Below are 16,111 nucleotides of genomic sequence, written 5' to 3'. Positions count from 1 at the left end.
GCCAAGACTGGCAATAGGGACCATTACAACAGTATTTCCATAATTATTATTAATCTTATTATTATATAGAGAATTATTATTCAGAATTCATTTATCATCTTATTATTACTACTAGGACTTGGGGATGTTGCAGGAAGCATGTTCATCAAACGTGATGAAAACAGGGTTTAAAAGCTCTGACTGGCAACTTTGAGTTTTAGGTCACAGGACAGAACAGCTGTCCTGTAACCATCACAGTGGCAGACATCCAGAGGGTCTCCAGTATGAAAACTTGCTTCTTCATGCCCCAACATGATTCTTGCCTACTGGCTGAAGAAGCTGACTGCACTCCCCGAGCATCTGGCAGCACAAATGAACCAGCTGCTAATCAATGAGAGACAGCCGGAATGGCTAACCGAAGGCCGGACAGTCCTGATCCCCAAGGACCCCCAGAAGGGACCGGTCCCATCCAACTACCGGCCAATAACCTCAGTATCAGTATCAGTATCACATGGATGCTCCTGCCAGCGTCTAAGATGAACAGGCACATGGGTCAATACATGAGCGGCGCGCAGAAAGGATTCGGCAGAGGGGTGAAGCACCAGCTCCATGGTAGACATGGCTGTCGCTCGATGCTGTAAGACCCCGCTCCCCAACCTGTGCACCACCTGGATAGACTGCAAGTCAGCCTGTGACTCAGTGCCCCACACACAGACTTTTTTGTTCAGTGTGACTGTTTATGATGAGACAAATGAACATATAAATGCAAGAAAACTGACTGTTGTTTTTGTTGTTTCTTTTGGCCTGTCCCGTTTGGCTCTTTTGCCATCAGAATTATTGTCTAAAGGCAAAGAAAGATGCCCAACGGATTTACTTTAACAAATTGACCATCCCAGCCTTGCCGTAATGGTCCATTTGATTCACCTTTTATTGTTTATTTTATTTATTTTTTATTTTCACTTGCTAGATACGGGACAGACTTGAATGAGGAAAAGAAAAGGGAGAAAGGAAGAGGGGGGGGAGGGGGGGAACAGCTGAGAAGAGGGACGGGATAAAGGGCAAAAAAAACAAAAACCAACTAAATAAGCAGACAAAAAAAAAGCATATATCGATCACCTGGATCACCTGCTGAGAAAGAAAAAAGAAAACAAGCAGAAGAGAACAAGAGTAATAGAATAAACAACATCACAATGATATATGGGAATATGACAGTAAATACTAAATATTAAACATTATTGTGCAGCACATAAGATCAACAGAACACAGTGTGCTTTGAGGTAGGAGCCAAAAAGGGTGTAGTTTGTGGGTGTGATCACCCGTGTGTACACCTGTGAGCATGGACGCGCTTGTTTTAAAAGGTTCCTTCATGTAATGATCTGTTAGAGGGTGTGGGGGGGCCACAGCCCCGTCCTCCAGGGCATGAAGCAGGTGTGGAGGAGATCAAAACTCCAGACATCCAGAGGCCCCCAGAACACAAGAGACCAAGGAAGACCAACAGAGGGGCAGCTGCGCCACTGTCCCAGAAAGAGCTGAGGAGAGTCCCAGATGAGGGCTCACTCAGCAGCCGCGGAGCAGAAGCCAGGGGGGGTTGCAGTGACGCGCCCGTGAGCTCCGCCGGCAGCCAGCCGTGCCTGAGTGACCGAGCCCCAGGCCGAGAGGCCGGGGGCACCCCACCTCCGAAGTGGCCCGAGCGAGCCCCAGGCTCCAGGCCCCGATAAGCGGCCGCCAAGGAGTGAGCCGGTGTGTACCTGGACGCCCATCCCCGGACACAAAGAACCACCAACGCACTGATGTCTGAGGGAGTCCGCCACCGGCAGGGGAAGTGGTGGTAGGTGGAGATAGGCCTCCAAACCTTGGAGGGCCTGAGGTGTCCCCAGAGAGGTGGCGTCTGATACCCAACCTGACATATAGACACAGACATACAGGCACACACAGACACAAACATCCATTCCCACCCTCATGCTCTCATATGCACTTACTCCACACTCAACCAACGTGGAGACAGACATAGAGATTATTTACAAAGAAAATAGGAAACTAACTTAAGTCAACACAAAACAAACATATATACAACATCTATACATCTATATACAAAACACAGTCTGCATGTTACCCTCTCTGTAACATCTCACTGAAAAGAAACCAGGTAGGCCCTGACAGCCTTCTTTTATACCCCATGGCCCCTCCCACTAGGCATAATAGTCATCTCTTTATTATTGTCTGTGAAGGTTCTCAGTCATCCAGGTCATCGTAGTCAAAGGAGCCATGGACTCTCCACCATTTGACCTTAGAACTGAAGAAGCTTCTCAGATGAGAGGTGAAACGCTTCAAGCAACTTAAAGAAGTCCAGACGCTTTTCTCTGCAAGCTCTTTATTATTCCTTTTACCAAACAATCTTTCCCCCTCAGCTTATTTCCAGCTGTATTCCTACAATACATATATGTATATAGAGACATTTATGGCCAATTCCAGGCAGCCTACAGTGTTTCACAATAACAAAAAAAAACAAACAAAAAAAATAATGCAGTTCACGTGATCTTTCAAGCGCGCGCGAACCCACCATTTAAACCCCGGAACACCATACCATCGGCTTGCATAACCCCCGTATAATCGGCGATCACAGCGAGTCTACGCGACCGGCTTTATTAAAGGTAAGTGGGAAAATATGTTGGCCACCCTCTGCGCCGCTCAAAATATACCTCTCACCCCTTTTTGTTTATCTGCCCGGTCGACGAAAAGACGCGCAGCCACGGTAATTGTAGAAACTAATGGTGGTGGTGCGTGTATGCGCCCAGATCAGCTGTCTGCAGCCCGGGACGGTGTAACTCCGTCACAGGGGCCCAGGCCCATCCGGACCGGGGCCCAGAACAGCAGCGTCGCCCAGCCCCACAGAGCCCGGGACAAGAAAACTGACTGTTGACAGTGGTCAGACGCCTGTAGTAGTGCAAGAGACTTTTGTAAGGTGGTTGCTTGATGTTTTAACGTTGTTTGGCTGGTAGCTGCCTTTAGTCCATGTTTAGAGCTGTGAGCTAAGTGTAAATGACCTCATTAATATTTGGTAAAGTGTTTTGTAAACTTATGAGTGGCTATTATATTGTTGGAGTGAATGCTTTTATTTTGAAAGTCACAGAGCGACAAGGTGCCGTAAATCAAGTGGCGTAAACCATATGGCAGAAGCGCGAGTTTTAATGCACAGAGAGGTGTGCTCTATGGTTAATGGACAGGAATGGGGAAAAGAACGGCTATTAAGGTGCAACACTGAGTCGAAAGCAGTTTCTTAGCACCTGGTTGATGAGGGAACAAGGTTTGTAACAAAGTTTGTCCTGTAGATATGCATTTTGTTGTTTTACGGAGCATGTAGCTGCTGACCGCTACTAAGCATAAAGGCTAAGTTTTCACCCACTAGAGGGCGCTAACGTACCTCGTCATGTTTAGGCAGCGATGCAACGATTTCCCTGTTATATGCAATAATTTACAAGTTTTAGTGTTATTTGTTATGTAAGGTAAGGAGAATTAATTTGTAATAAATGAATAAGTCAAAAGGTTAAAGGTAACACACTGTTTGATTTACTAATAGTCTTTTATTCTGTATGTTGTAGCTCTTACGGTGTGTTCACATACACGGCTGTTTAATAAAAGGATTGTGAACCATCAGTTTGAGAGACCATCTTTTCAACCGGGGATGCTACAGTAAGAAAAAAAGGACTGTGTGAAAATAAATATTTAGACTGCAGGAACTGTTAGAAACATAAAGGGGAGTTTCATGTGTTTATTTCTTGTTTCAATAATACAACAGAAGACAAAAACTGGAATGCTCTATAATCTTTCACTTAATAGTATCCCAGATGCGTTCCCACCAGGATTTCCAGGATTTCCATGGTTAGTTTGTGACCTCACTGCGGCGTTCTGAGTTGGACTTTCATGCGGTAAGGTTTGGGAGTCAGAGTGACCCCATAGACTGGAGTGAAGTCTGGTTCTCCTGCGTCCTCGGGCCAGATGAACTTGAACTTCCTCAGCAGAGTCACCATGATGAGGAAGAGCTCCATGCGAGCCAGACCTTCCCCGAGACACACCCGAGGACCTGAGACGTTGAAAAAAATACCTCAGTATCATCTACGACAGAAGATTTAATCATCTATGTCGGTATGTGAATCGTGTCTTCATGTACCTGCAGAGAAAGGCATGAAGGCCTCTGGTTTAACAAACTCTCCTTTGTCATCGAGGAAGTTTTCAGGGTTGAATTCATGAGGGAATTTCCACTGTCCCTCCTCGCTGAGCACTGAGGTCAGATTCTCGATGATCATTGTTCCCTGAGGACGAAATCAACCTCAAAACCATTAAGGATGCTCGTCACTTTATTGCCTCTACCTATTTAACCAGTTGGCCCTTACCTTGGGAATGGAATAACCCATCAGCTCTGTGTCTTTAGTGGTGCAGTGGAAGACACTGAGAGGAACAGTGTTGGCAACTCTCTGTATCTCATGAATCACAGCCTGGATGAAGAGAAGACATTTCTCATGCTTTGGCTTGGAGCAGAATGTATGTGTGCACCCAGAACCAGGTGGGCACCTTAAAAATAAGTTCAATAGTGAATAAAACTTTGCTGTACGGCACCTGCACGTAGGGCATATTGTGTCTGTCCTCAAAACTGACCCAGTCTTTCCCTTCCAACACTCGGTCTATCTCCCGCTGACACCATTCTGCCAGAGCAGGGCAACACGTTACCGACATTATACCAAATATGTTCAGTGAATCAGCAGTATGTTGAGTTAAACCAATCGGCTGAAAATAGTTGCTTTCCATTGATTGTCATAGTCTACAGCATATAAGTGGCATGTGTCACACAAAGGTAAGTGCAACCAATTTTAAATGGACAAACATCAGTTGAACTGAAAGAAAAGAAGAAAATATGCAGGTTTACCTTGTACATGCGGATAGTTCATAAGGTAAAGAAATCCAGTAAGTAGGGTGTTGGATGTAGTGTCAGTGCCAGCAAAGTGAAGGTCTAAAGCGTGCAGACAGATCCGGTCTTCTGAAAATGAAGACCCATCATCGCCTCTCTGAGTCAGAGGAATGATTTATGCAAATAAGGAAATTCAACTTTGTTGTTACAGGGTGAAAAGGTCACAGCCATATGTGTAGTCTCCTTAATGTAAAATCTATTTTTTCTAGTTATTTTAAATGTAATCAATTGCTTTATTATAATATCTGGGATAGTAAACTCCTCATTTCACACACACCTTCTCCAGTTCATCCAGATAGCAGTCAACAAAGTCCCGTGGCTCTCCGGGAACTCGGGTCTTCTTGTGCTCTCTTATAAACTCATTTACAAGATTTTCAACTGTCTAAAAAAACACAAGTAACTATGACTGTATTAGCATTGACTTTTTCTTAATATTGATGAAATCCACAGATTATTTCAATGTAATTAAAGGGATTTTAAATGTTACCTCTGCATTCTTGAAGGCTTTCATGAAGGGCAGTGGTAGGTAACGAATTAAAGGAAAAGAGTCATACAGCTGCAAAGAAGGACAATCGTTTATTTTCCTCTATGCTTCAGTTGTAACAGAAGATGGTTACAGGACGCTGTATTTGCAATAATTAAGTCATTTCTTTTATTTTATCATTTTGTTGCTGTTTTACTCACCATAGCCCACGGGCCATTGGCTATCTTGGAATTCTCAGTGAAGCACCTAACAATCACTTTGATTAGCGCATTGTCATACTCGTAGCGTCTAGCGAACAGGACCTGGCAGATGATGTTGGACGCTGCATTGTGAAACATAACTTGAGGACTCATGGTTTTACCTGTGGGAGGCGTAATGTAAGTTATAAAAACCAAAGGAATACACAAGAACAACAGAAACAACAGCACAATGAACAATTCTATGTTAAATGACATACCAATGCTCTTTTCCAGGGTACTGACGGTGTATTTAATCTCTTCATGAATCCTGTCCTCCATCGAGTTCTTCCCCAGACCAAAGTTCCTCAAAGTCATCAGAGCAAAGCGACGATGTTCCCTCCAACTAGAGCCATAATCTGCCAGAATAACCCCTACAACAAGTTCACCAACACAAAAGGGGAACAACAAACTTAAGAATCATCTATTTGAACCTTTGATCATCACTGCTGTTATGTTCTAGAACTCTAAATTGTGTTAATGTAGAGAAAATTCACTAAAATCGCTGGGTGACAGGTATAAACTGCATGCAGACCTTTTTAGTACCACTACACTTTACAGAGTCATGCTGATGGTACACATGCAGTATCTAGTTTGGGATTGTCGTGTTAACAGTGCCAAACTACACAATTGGACATTGTCAGCAAAGTTCAAGAATTTAGTATTAGTAATATTTATTTCATCTTTTATTTGACCAAGAAGTTACACTCTTGAGATTAAAAAGGTCTTTGATGAGAGTGACATGCTCCGATACAGAGAGCATGTTTTAATGACGGAAGAAACCAGAGAACCAGGATTAAAATGTCTTGGTGCATGCTCAATCATCCATGTAAGTAAGACTGAAGAAGACATTTCTCCCATTGAAAACACTATGTCTAGATGAACAGAATCAACCTTCTGGGAGAGAGAACCAGGAGAAAAGCCACGCAGACACAGGGAGACCACCAGGCAACCACTGAGCCGCCATGCTGCCTCTTTTTAAGTGTTTGACTAGAAAAGTGAAGCAACCTGGCTTTCAGGAGGCTGGTGGAGCCTGAACTGTCTGGTCTGGGGTCTTTGACCCTATTTTTATGTGTTTGTTTTGTGCAGTCAATGCATCTGTTTATGTTAATTCAGCTGTGCCAGGGCCCTGCTCCGATTGGTGTGTGGATATACAGCTCCGACGTGACTGGTTCCAGCCCATTAAAAGGAGGCTGGAGTGCTGCGGTGGGAGAGGTTCTCGCGTTTCTCCTCACGACCCAGCAGTGTACCCCTGCAGTGCTGTTTTGACAGTTGTGGAAGTGGAGTGGGTAGGGGTGAGCTGCCATTTCTTTTGACCACCAGTTTTCTCCTGTTTTGAATTAGTTAAGGAGGTCAGACCCTGTCGTTACTTTTGACTTTTGGTAAGGTCAGGGGTGCGGGATTTGTTTAGATTTTAGCTTTGTTTATTATTTTGGCCTTGGCTCACCCTGAAGTGTTGACATTCCCGTTTTGTTGTCACATTATACAGTGGGGCAAAAAAGTATTTAGTCAGCCACCGATTGTGCAAGTTCCCCCACCTAAAATGATGACAGAGGTCAGTAATTGGCACCAGAGGTACACTTCAACTGTGAGAGACAGAATGTGAAAAAAAAATCCATGAATCCACATGGTAGGATTTGTAAAGAATTTATTCGTAAATCAGGGTGGAAAATAAGTATTTGGTCAATAACAAAAATACAACTCAATACTTTGTAACATAACCTTTGTTGGCAATAACAGAGGTCAAACGTTTACTATAGGTCTTTACCAGGTTTGCACACACAGTAGCTGGTATTTTGGCCCATTCCTCCATGCAGATCTTCTCGAGAGCAGTGATGTTTTGGGGCTGTCGCCGAGCAACACGGACTTTCAACTCCCGCCACAGATTTTCTATGGGGTTGAGGTCTGGAGACTGGCTAGGCCACTCCAGGACTTTCAAATGCTTCTTACGGAGCCACTCCTTTGTTGCCCGGGCGGTGTGTTTTGGATCATTGTCATGTTGGAAGACCCAGCCTCGTTTCATCTTCAAAGTTCTCACTGATGGAAGGAGGTTTTGGCTCAAAATCTCACGATACATGGCCCCATTCATTCTGTCCTTAACACGGATCAGTCGTCCTGTCCCCTTGGCAGAAAAACAGCCCCATAGCATGATGTTTCCACCCCCATGCTTCACAGTAGGTATGGTGTTCTTGGGATGCAACTCAGTATTCTTCTTCCTCCAAACACGACGAGTTGAGTTTTTACCAAAAAGTTCTACTTTGGTTTCATCTGACCACATGACATTCTCCCAATCCTCTGCTGTATCATCCATGTGCTCTCTGGCAAACTTCAGACGGGCCTGGACATGCACTGGCTTCAGCAGCGGAACACGTCTGGCACTGCGGGATTTGATTCCCTGCCGTTGTAGTGTGTTACTGATGGTGACCTTTGTTACTTTGGTCCCAGCTCTCTGCAGGTCATTCACCAGCTCCCCCCGTGTGGTTCTGGGATCTTTGCTCACCGTTCTCATCATCATTTTGACCCCACAGGATGAGATCTTGCGTGGAGCCCCAGATCGAGGGAGATTATCAGTGGTCTTGTATGTCTTCCATTTTCTGATGATTGCTCCCACAGTTGATTTTTTCACACCAAGCTGCTTGCCTATTGTAGATTCACTCTTCCCAGTCTGGTGCAGGTCTACAATACTTTTCCTGGTGTCCTTCGAAAGCTCTTTGGTCTTGGCCATGGCGGAGTTTGGAGTCTGACTGTTTGAGGCTGTGGACAGGTGTCTTTTATACAGATGATGAGTTCACACAGGTGCCATTCATACAGGTAACGAGTGGGGGACAGAAAAGCTTCTTACAGAGGACGTTACAGGTCTGTGAGAGCCAGAGATTTTCCTTGTTTGAGGTGACCAAATACTTATTTTCCACCCTGATTTACGAATAAATTCTTTACAAATCCTACCATGTGAATTCATGGATTTTTTTTTTCACATTCTGTCTCTCACAGTTGAAGTGTACCTCTGGTGCAAATTACTGACCTCTGTCATCATTTTAAGTGGGGGAACTTGCACAATCGGTACTGACTAAATACTTTTTTGCCCCACTGTAAAGAACAGATTTGTTCCCTGCCGCTGCTTGGGTGTTTGGGGGGAGCGCGAGTGCCTCACTCGTGTTATTTCCTGGCCCTAGATGGGTCGTAACAGTGTTTTCTCTTTGTTTAGTTGCTTTCAAAAGACCCTTATGAAGAAAACATCGAGGGAACAATTTACCCTGCCCGGGATAGTGTTACCGGGTATTAAATTTCAGTTCTTTTCGATTCTTTAGGGCCAAGAAAGACACGGCTCAAAGTGGTCTTTTACTTTAAAAAATGATCTTTATTCTACATTTCTGGATATGGAGACCTTAAGACAAAACACACAACTCCAGGTCTGAAGCACAAACGGAAGCCTAGTTATTTATATACTTGCTCTCACGTCACACCACACTTTAAGTTTCGATCAAACAGCCTAGTTGGTTTCACTTTCACCTCTCTGGTGGGGAAGGAGCCTGAGTTTGTGCGTGAGGTTGAGAGGTACCGGCTAGATATAGTCGGGCTCACCTCTACGCATGGCTTGGACTCTGGAACCAACCTGCTGAAAACGCTGGACAGACCCGGTGCACCTAAACGCGTAGTGAGGGTGTGCTGGGAACGTCTAGCAGAGGCCCAGTCCGCGAGATCTTCAACGCACACCTCCGGCAGAGCTTCAACAGCATTCCGAGGGAGACTGGGGACATTGAGTCCGAATGGACCATGTTCAGAGTCTCCATAGTCGAACCTCGGATACAGGAGGAACAATGCGGTTTTCGTCCTGGTCGCGGAACACTGGACCAGCTCTTTATCCTCTCGAGGATACTTGAGGGTGCATGGGCCACTTCGGTGGCCTCAGAATCTCATCTCTGCTTTTCGCGGATGATGTGTTTCTGTTGGCTTCATCGGGTGAGGGCCTCCAGCTCGCACTGGAACGGTTCGCAGCCGAGTGTGAAGCAGCGGGAATGAGGATCAGCACCTCCAAATCTGAGGCCATGGTTCTCAGCCGGAAAAGGGTGGAGTGTCCACTCCGGGTCGGGGATGAGTTCCTGCCCCAAGTGGAGGAGTTCAAGTATCTCGGGGTCTTGTTCGCAAGTGATGGGAGAAGGGAGCCGGAGATCGACAGACGGATTGGGGCTGCAGCTGCAGTGATGCGGACGCTGCACCGGTCCGTCGTGGTGAAGAGGGAGCTGAGTGTAAAAGCGAAGCTCTCAATTTACCGGTCGATCTACGTCCCTACCCTCACCTATGGCCACGAGCTGTGGGTAGTGACTGAAAGAACGAGATCGCGGATACAAGCGGTGGAAATGAGCTTCCTCCGAAGGGTGGCTGGCCTCTCCCTTAGAGATAGGGTGAGAAGTTCGGCCATCCGGGAGGGGCTCAGAGTAGAGCCGCTGCTGCTCCACATCGAAAGGAGCCAGCTGAGGTGGTTCGGGCATCTGACAAGGATGCCTCCTGGGCGCCTCCTGGGTGAGGTGTTCCAGGCATGTCCCACCGGGAGGAGGCCCCGGGGCAGACCCAGGACACGCTGGAGAGATTATATCTCTCGGCTGGCCTGGGAACGCCTTGGTGTTCCCCCGGATAAGCTGGAGGAGGTGGCTGGGGAGAGGGAGGTCTGGGCCTCTTTGCTTAGGCTGCTGCCCCCGCGACCCGGCCCCGGATAAAGCGGATGAAGATGGATGGATAGTTGCTTTGTCTCATTTCCAGCATTAATAAAGATGTGATCTAAGTGTATCTGCTGAGTCCTGCACACTGGGTTCACTCTCTGCCTGCCACACGTCCTGTTTCACATGAACACTGAACAAAAAACTGGTTTTCTTAAAGAGAAACAAACTCTGGTGTAGCCACGGTTTAACTCTCACTGTTTTGCCTCTTTCAGATGCTTTTTTATCAGTGTATCATATTTCCAACATGCTTACGCTCTGTGATTTTTGCACACTATGTTGAGATGCCTTTTACAAAAACATACACAAAGTGCTATTATTTCCTTTTCATTTGTTTCACATGTCAAATACTACTGTGACATGTTACTGACACAGTGTATAAAACACTCTTATCTGAGTGTTACCTCAAAGTCATTTCCTGAGATAATAATGCAAGAAGAACAAAGGTGAAATATGCATATACTGCATACCAAATGATAAAAATATAAAGACAAAAATGTGTCCTATACAATATAATACCTGCTTTACCTTTATTCTTGGTGACATCTTTTTTTTTGTTTGTTTTTTTTGTGTCCCTTTTGGATCTTTAGCATCAGAATTGTTGTCTTAAGGCCAAGAAAGATGCCAAGCGGATTTATTTTACCAAGTGGATCATCATGGTCTTGCCATATTGGTCCATTTGATTGACCTTTATTATAATTATGAATTTATTTTATTTTCAGTTGCTACAAACGGGACAGACATGACTGGGGGATAGGACAGGGAGAAAGAATGAAAGAAAGAGAGGGAGAGAAAGAAAACCAAAGGGGAGAAGAGATGGTGAGAAGGGGGGGAAGAAAGGAAAAAAAAACAAACAAAAAAAACACCTGGATCACCTGTATGGAGAAAAAAAACAGAAGAGAAAGCAAACAACAAAGAGCAACATAATAAAAAAAACGGCACCATCACAATAAACTAGCTAGCAGTAAATATCAGTAGATACTAAATAATAAACGATATTGTGCAGCACGCAAGATAGACAGCGCACAATGTGCTTTGAGGCAGCAGCCAAGAAAGCTTTAGTCCGCGTCTGTGAATACCCGTGTGTACACCTGTGTGCATACCTGTGTGGATCAGCATGCTTGCATTCCAAAGGTTTCCCCATGTAACGATCTGCTAGAGAGTGTGGGGGGGCCACAGCCCCGTCCTCCAGGGCATGAAGCAGGTATGGAGGAGATCAAAACTCCAGACATCCAGAGGTCCCCAGAACACAAGAGACCAAGGAAGACCAACAGAGGGGCAGCCGCGCCACTGTCCCAGAAAGAGCTCACTCAGCAGCCGCGGAGCAGAAGCCAGGGGGAGTTGCAGTGACGCGCCCGTGAGCTCCGCCGGCAGCCAGCTGCGCCTGAGTGACCGAGCCCCAGGCCGAGAGGCCGGGGGCACCCCACCTCCGAAGTGGCCCGAGCGAGCCCCAGGCTCCAGGCCCCGATAAGCGGCCGCCAAGGAGTGAGCCGGTGTGTACCTGGACGCCCACCCCCAGACACAAAGAACCACCAACGCACCGACACCTGAGGGAGTCCGCCATTGGCAGGGGAAGTGGTGGTAGGGGGAGATAGGCCTCCAAACCTTGGAGGGCCTGAGATGTCCCCAGAGAGGTGGCGTCTGATACCCAACCTGACATATAGACACAGACATACAGGCACACACAGATACAAACATCCATTCCTACCTTTACTCTTGGTGACATCATTAACAAACAAGTCTTGAGGTCGTCCAGCAAAATCACTAGCCTTGGTCACCATGGCCTCCTTTATGGCCTTCATCCCATTGATGATTACTGCTGGTTTAGGGCCAATAAAGATACTGTAGACATCTCCATAAGACTTCCTCAGCTGGGAGGGAAGGCGATAACAAGCACAGGATAAGTCATATGTTTAAAGTGGGCTAAACATATTTGCACAGCTGAGCACATGATATAGAAACATTGCATTTAAATATTACAAAACATACAGAGAGGATAAAATGCATTTAGGGACAAACCTCCTGTGTAGAGCTTTGTGTGGTTCCTAATATAGCAGCCTGCTGTAACATGATCTAAGACCGGGCATAATGGCACCTTTGTGTGATATGGTTATTGTCAGCCAATCAGATGCAAATGTATTCATGTCCAACCAGAAGAGACTGGCCCCTGGACAGTTTGCTTGCTGGCACGTGTCCTAACCCACCAAAACCTTTTGTCTCCTTTATAACTGCTGAACTATGAAACGAATGAGTGTGTTGTACTAACACACACCCAACATTGTAGAATAACTATCTTATCTGATGCAGTACTTTGGTGAAATATTGGTAGTCTGCTGTTGTTTATAAAAAAAAACTGTTTTTAAAATAACTTGAAGGACAAAAAATAACAACTTCCTTTCATTCAAATTATAAACATATTTAATAAATATCTACATAAAGATGTTAGAAAACTCCTGTTGTGTAAGAGGTGCAGTACTGCTGGGACGCCAAGTTCATGTTTTGCAATCACACAGAGCAAACGGGTGCACTGTTGTTGCTGCCAGGTAATTTGTGCCCTTACAGCTCAAGATGTTTTTGGTTGTCATTATGTTTCATTCAGTTTGTAACAGCAACGGTTTCATTCATTTCAGGAAAAGCAGAAAAATTTCCTGATGTGTTAGTGTAACGGGTGTATTAAAAAATAATTTATATTTCACCAAAGATCCATCCTGCAGTGTTATCTTGCTTTGTCAGTATTGGTTATGTATATGTGTTTATTTATATATGTTTATTTTCTGTATTTATATTTTGGGAGCTTTTATTTTGTTTATGGGACCTTTGACTTCCCACAAAGTCACTTCCTGTAGCTGCGCAGCGCTATTTTCCTCAGTTGTGTAGAGGCCCCGCTGAGGAGAGGTGAGCGTAAGCTAGTGTTCTCAGTTACAGAGCGGATAAACACAGTTAAAGTAACTGGAAGTAATCCAAACACTGCTCGTTCCCTTTCTGCATTTTGTCTCACAGTTCTGTTCGATCTTTTAGTGTGAATTAGTTTCTCTGTCGAGTACAGCACTTTATTGTAACATGCTAGTTAGCCATCTCAGACCAGAGCATAGGAGCATGCAGGTGGCTTCTCATGTGGGCCGCTATGCTTCTCTCTCCCTTGAAGGTGTTCATGCAGAAGTCCAGTAAAGTGAAGTCGCTGTACTGTTTTGTTTTTATTTTAAACAGTTCGGGGAGAATAAATCCACCCAGCTGGCAAAGTGAGAGCTGAGTCCTCTGGTCATTCGCACAACACAACGCAGAGAACTAACGGCAATCAGAGTTTAAGGCCAGACTGGCTACATTAGCATCCAGACATTTAGACATATTTAAATGCTAATAGTAGTAATTTCACCAGTGCCATAACAATATGCACCTTAAACAAAATCCTCTTTATTGCAGCATTTTTTTTCTTACCCTTTCGAAGTCCTTTAAAGGGTTCTCCAGGCTCAGCTGCAAAGTGTTGCCTAGCAGGGGCAGGATAGGGGGTCCCGGTGGAAAGTTCTTGGGTCTCCGAGATTTGAGCTGAAGAACAATGAAGCAAACACAGAGCCACAGCAGCACAACAGAAAGGAACATGGTCAAACTGGACTGTACTGAAAGCTGGCTGACTTGCCATTAGTAGTAGCAGTAGCCCTGTCTCTTGTAAGTGTTTACTTTGTCCTCTGAGTCAAAGTTCAGAGAGGCTGTTAAAGAGGGAGGCCATTGGAGTTTTGCAGGTTTTCAGTGAGAGCCACTGTTAAACCAAACCATATGTTTTTGTGTCAGACTTGAGTATTTTCTTTTTAAACTCTGCCCATGTTAAAACACAGAAGCCAGTGAGTTCTCTCAATGCATCGCAGCTGAGGTGAATACTGATAGAGGGGGAGAGCCCGTGTATCTTCCTGTTTCCATGGTAATGTGCTCATTTAAATGATTTTTAGGTTTGTTTGATTGTAAATCAAACAAGATTTGAAGCAAAGTGTTTGAAGCAAACTGCAGTAAAGGCCCCAAATGGAGGACTCACAAGGCAGCAGCAAGGAGCAAAAAACCAAACAGCAAAGAGTGGAATCGAAGCTCTTTAACAAAGGTGCACTAAGGGAGGATAACACTGACAACGAGCACTATTAAACTGAGGCTTTAAATACTCAAGATAAGTGAAGACACTGGGAATTAGACAAAGCTGAAACTACAGCAATGATACACAAATAAAACAAATACAAAACACAATAGAAACATTACTGAACTACATTAAAACGAACTCAATCAATACCACAGACTAGAAATAAAACAAAACTGTGAACACTGAAACATCCCAGAATCCATGACATGAACAGCAGTCCTGTAATCTTCTCTAAGGTGTTATGTATCGGGACATAATTAGAGTAATCTGCGCCTTAACAGGTAATAAACAAACTGGTAAAATTAGACTCATCATACATTACACACGTCATTATTTAAAAATAACAAAGTCAAAATGCAGAAGAAGCCCGAGAAACTAATTTCACCCTTATTGTATCTGTCATACACATCTGTACGAGGTTAGGGTAAGCGGTCATAATCACATGCACCTCATAACTGATCATCAGCGAGTGTTACCATGTTACCATGGTTTCGGCCGGACTGTGAATGGACAGCAGACGGCAGAAAGAAGAGGCCAAAGATGAGCACAGAAGCAGGTGGGTGGAGGAGTAACGATGGGTGGGGTCAAGTACAAACAGGATTTTTTTTATAGGCAGAGATCAGAGGAAAAAAAACGAGTGAAATTAAACTTGAACTGTAACAGTGAAACAGGATGAGGAATTCAAAGTGATCAAAAATTGTGATCAAGTCTGATGGAAACTCCGTTTTTGAAAACTACATCATGAGTGTGGTGTTTTTACCTGACCATCCAAAAATAAATTGCAAGATAACGTTTTGACCAGTAAATTGAAAAAAAATGTCAAAACTCATATATGCAATTTGATATTTAATTTCTTTTTTTATTTGGCACATTTAACTGAGCTTAATAAACAGTCCAGCTTCAAAAGTTTGAATTTTCAAATCTTTGCCTGGAAATTGTTAAACCGGCCAGCAGGTGGCAGTGATCACTATCCAATAAGGTTTGGACTGAAGACGCATGAGGAATGACAACACACAGGTGGAAGGTCAGCAATGCAGACTGGCAAACATCAGGGAAAGACAGTGTTGCAGTCTTAGCAGAGGGCAGTGACACTGTTGATTTAACCCCCAAAAGTTGATTCTGTTCATCTGGATGTACCTTCTTTGGATGAGTGACGAAACGTTTCTCCCACTAAAAAAAAAAGGTGCGTCCAGATTAACAAGATCAACTTGTGATGCTCTTCAATCAAAGATGATCGAGCATGCATCATGACACTATTGGTTCAGGTTCATACGTGAGTTCAAACATTTCTGGCCTCTTAGATTTCTAAATCTAAGTGAATGCATTTAAAGCAGGAACTGCCCACCTAGTAACATGAGTACTCACACAAGCACCACGCTACATCTGACATATATGGTTCCATTTTTTACAGGACATTGTTGAAATTATAAACTATATATTGCAGTTATCCACTTATCAATGATTTTTGAATAAATGTATGATCAATCGGTGTTTTTAACAAACTTTGTTTTTTGTGGAATTCATCAGCAGCTGTGGAGAGATGTATTTGAATATCTTCTGGTTCCAATTTTCCTAACCTGGAAGCTGAGGATGGCTGATTCCTGACAAGGACAC

At 44.4% G+C, this 16,111-nt stretch overlaps 1 protein-coding gene across 1 annotated transcript; it reads right to left on the bottom strand.

Moving 5' to 3' along the window:
- Window positions 1–3,725: 3,725 nt before the first annotated feature.
- Window positions 3,726–14,116, bottom strand: LOC308392366 (cytochrome P450 2F3-like). Its single transcript, XM_080875356.1, has 11 exons — window positions 13,813–14,116; window positions 12,086–12,248; window positions 5,884–6,036; window positions 5,627–5,787; window positions 5,430–5,498; window positions 5,220–5,324; window positions 4,901–5,039; window positions 4,594–4,679; window positions 4,371–4,472; window positions 4,148–4,289; window positions 3,726–4,060 (listed from the first exon to the last, which is right to left on the bottom strand). The coding sequence occupies exons 1-11, from the start codon at window positions 13,972–13,974 to the stop codon at window positions 3,873–3,875; spliced, it is 1,470 nt and encodes a 489-aa protein (XP_080731482.1). The 5' UTR covers window positions 13,975–14,116; the 3' UTR covers window positions 3,726–3,872.
- Window positions 14,117–16,111: the final 1,995 nt, after the last annotated feature.

This window comes from Rhamphochromis sp. 'chilingali', assembly GCF_963969265.1.
Source record: "Rhamphochromis sp. 'chilingali' genome assembly, chromosome: 2".
Classification (NCBI taxonomy): Eukaryota; Metazoa; Chordata; class Actinopteri; order Cichliformes; family Cichlidae; genus Rhamphochromis; species Rhamphochromis sp. 'chilingali'.
This window is presented reverse-complemented; position numbering and strand designations above follow the sequence as displayed.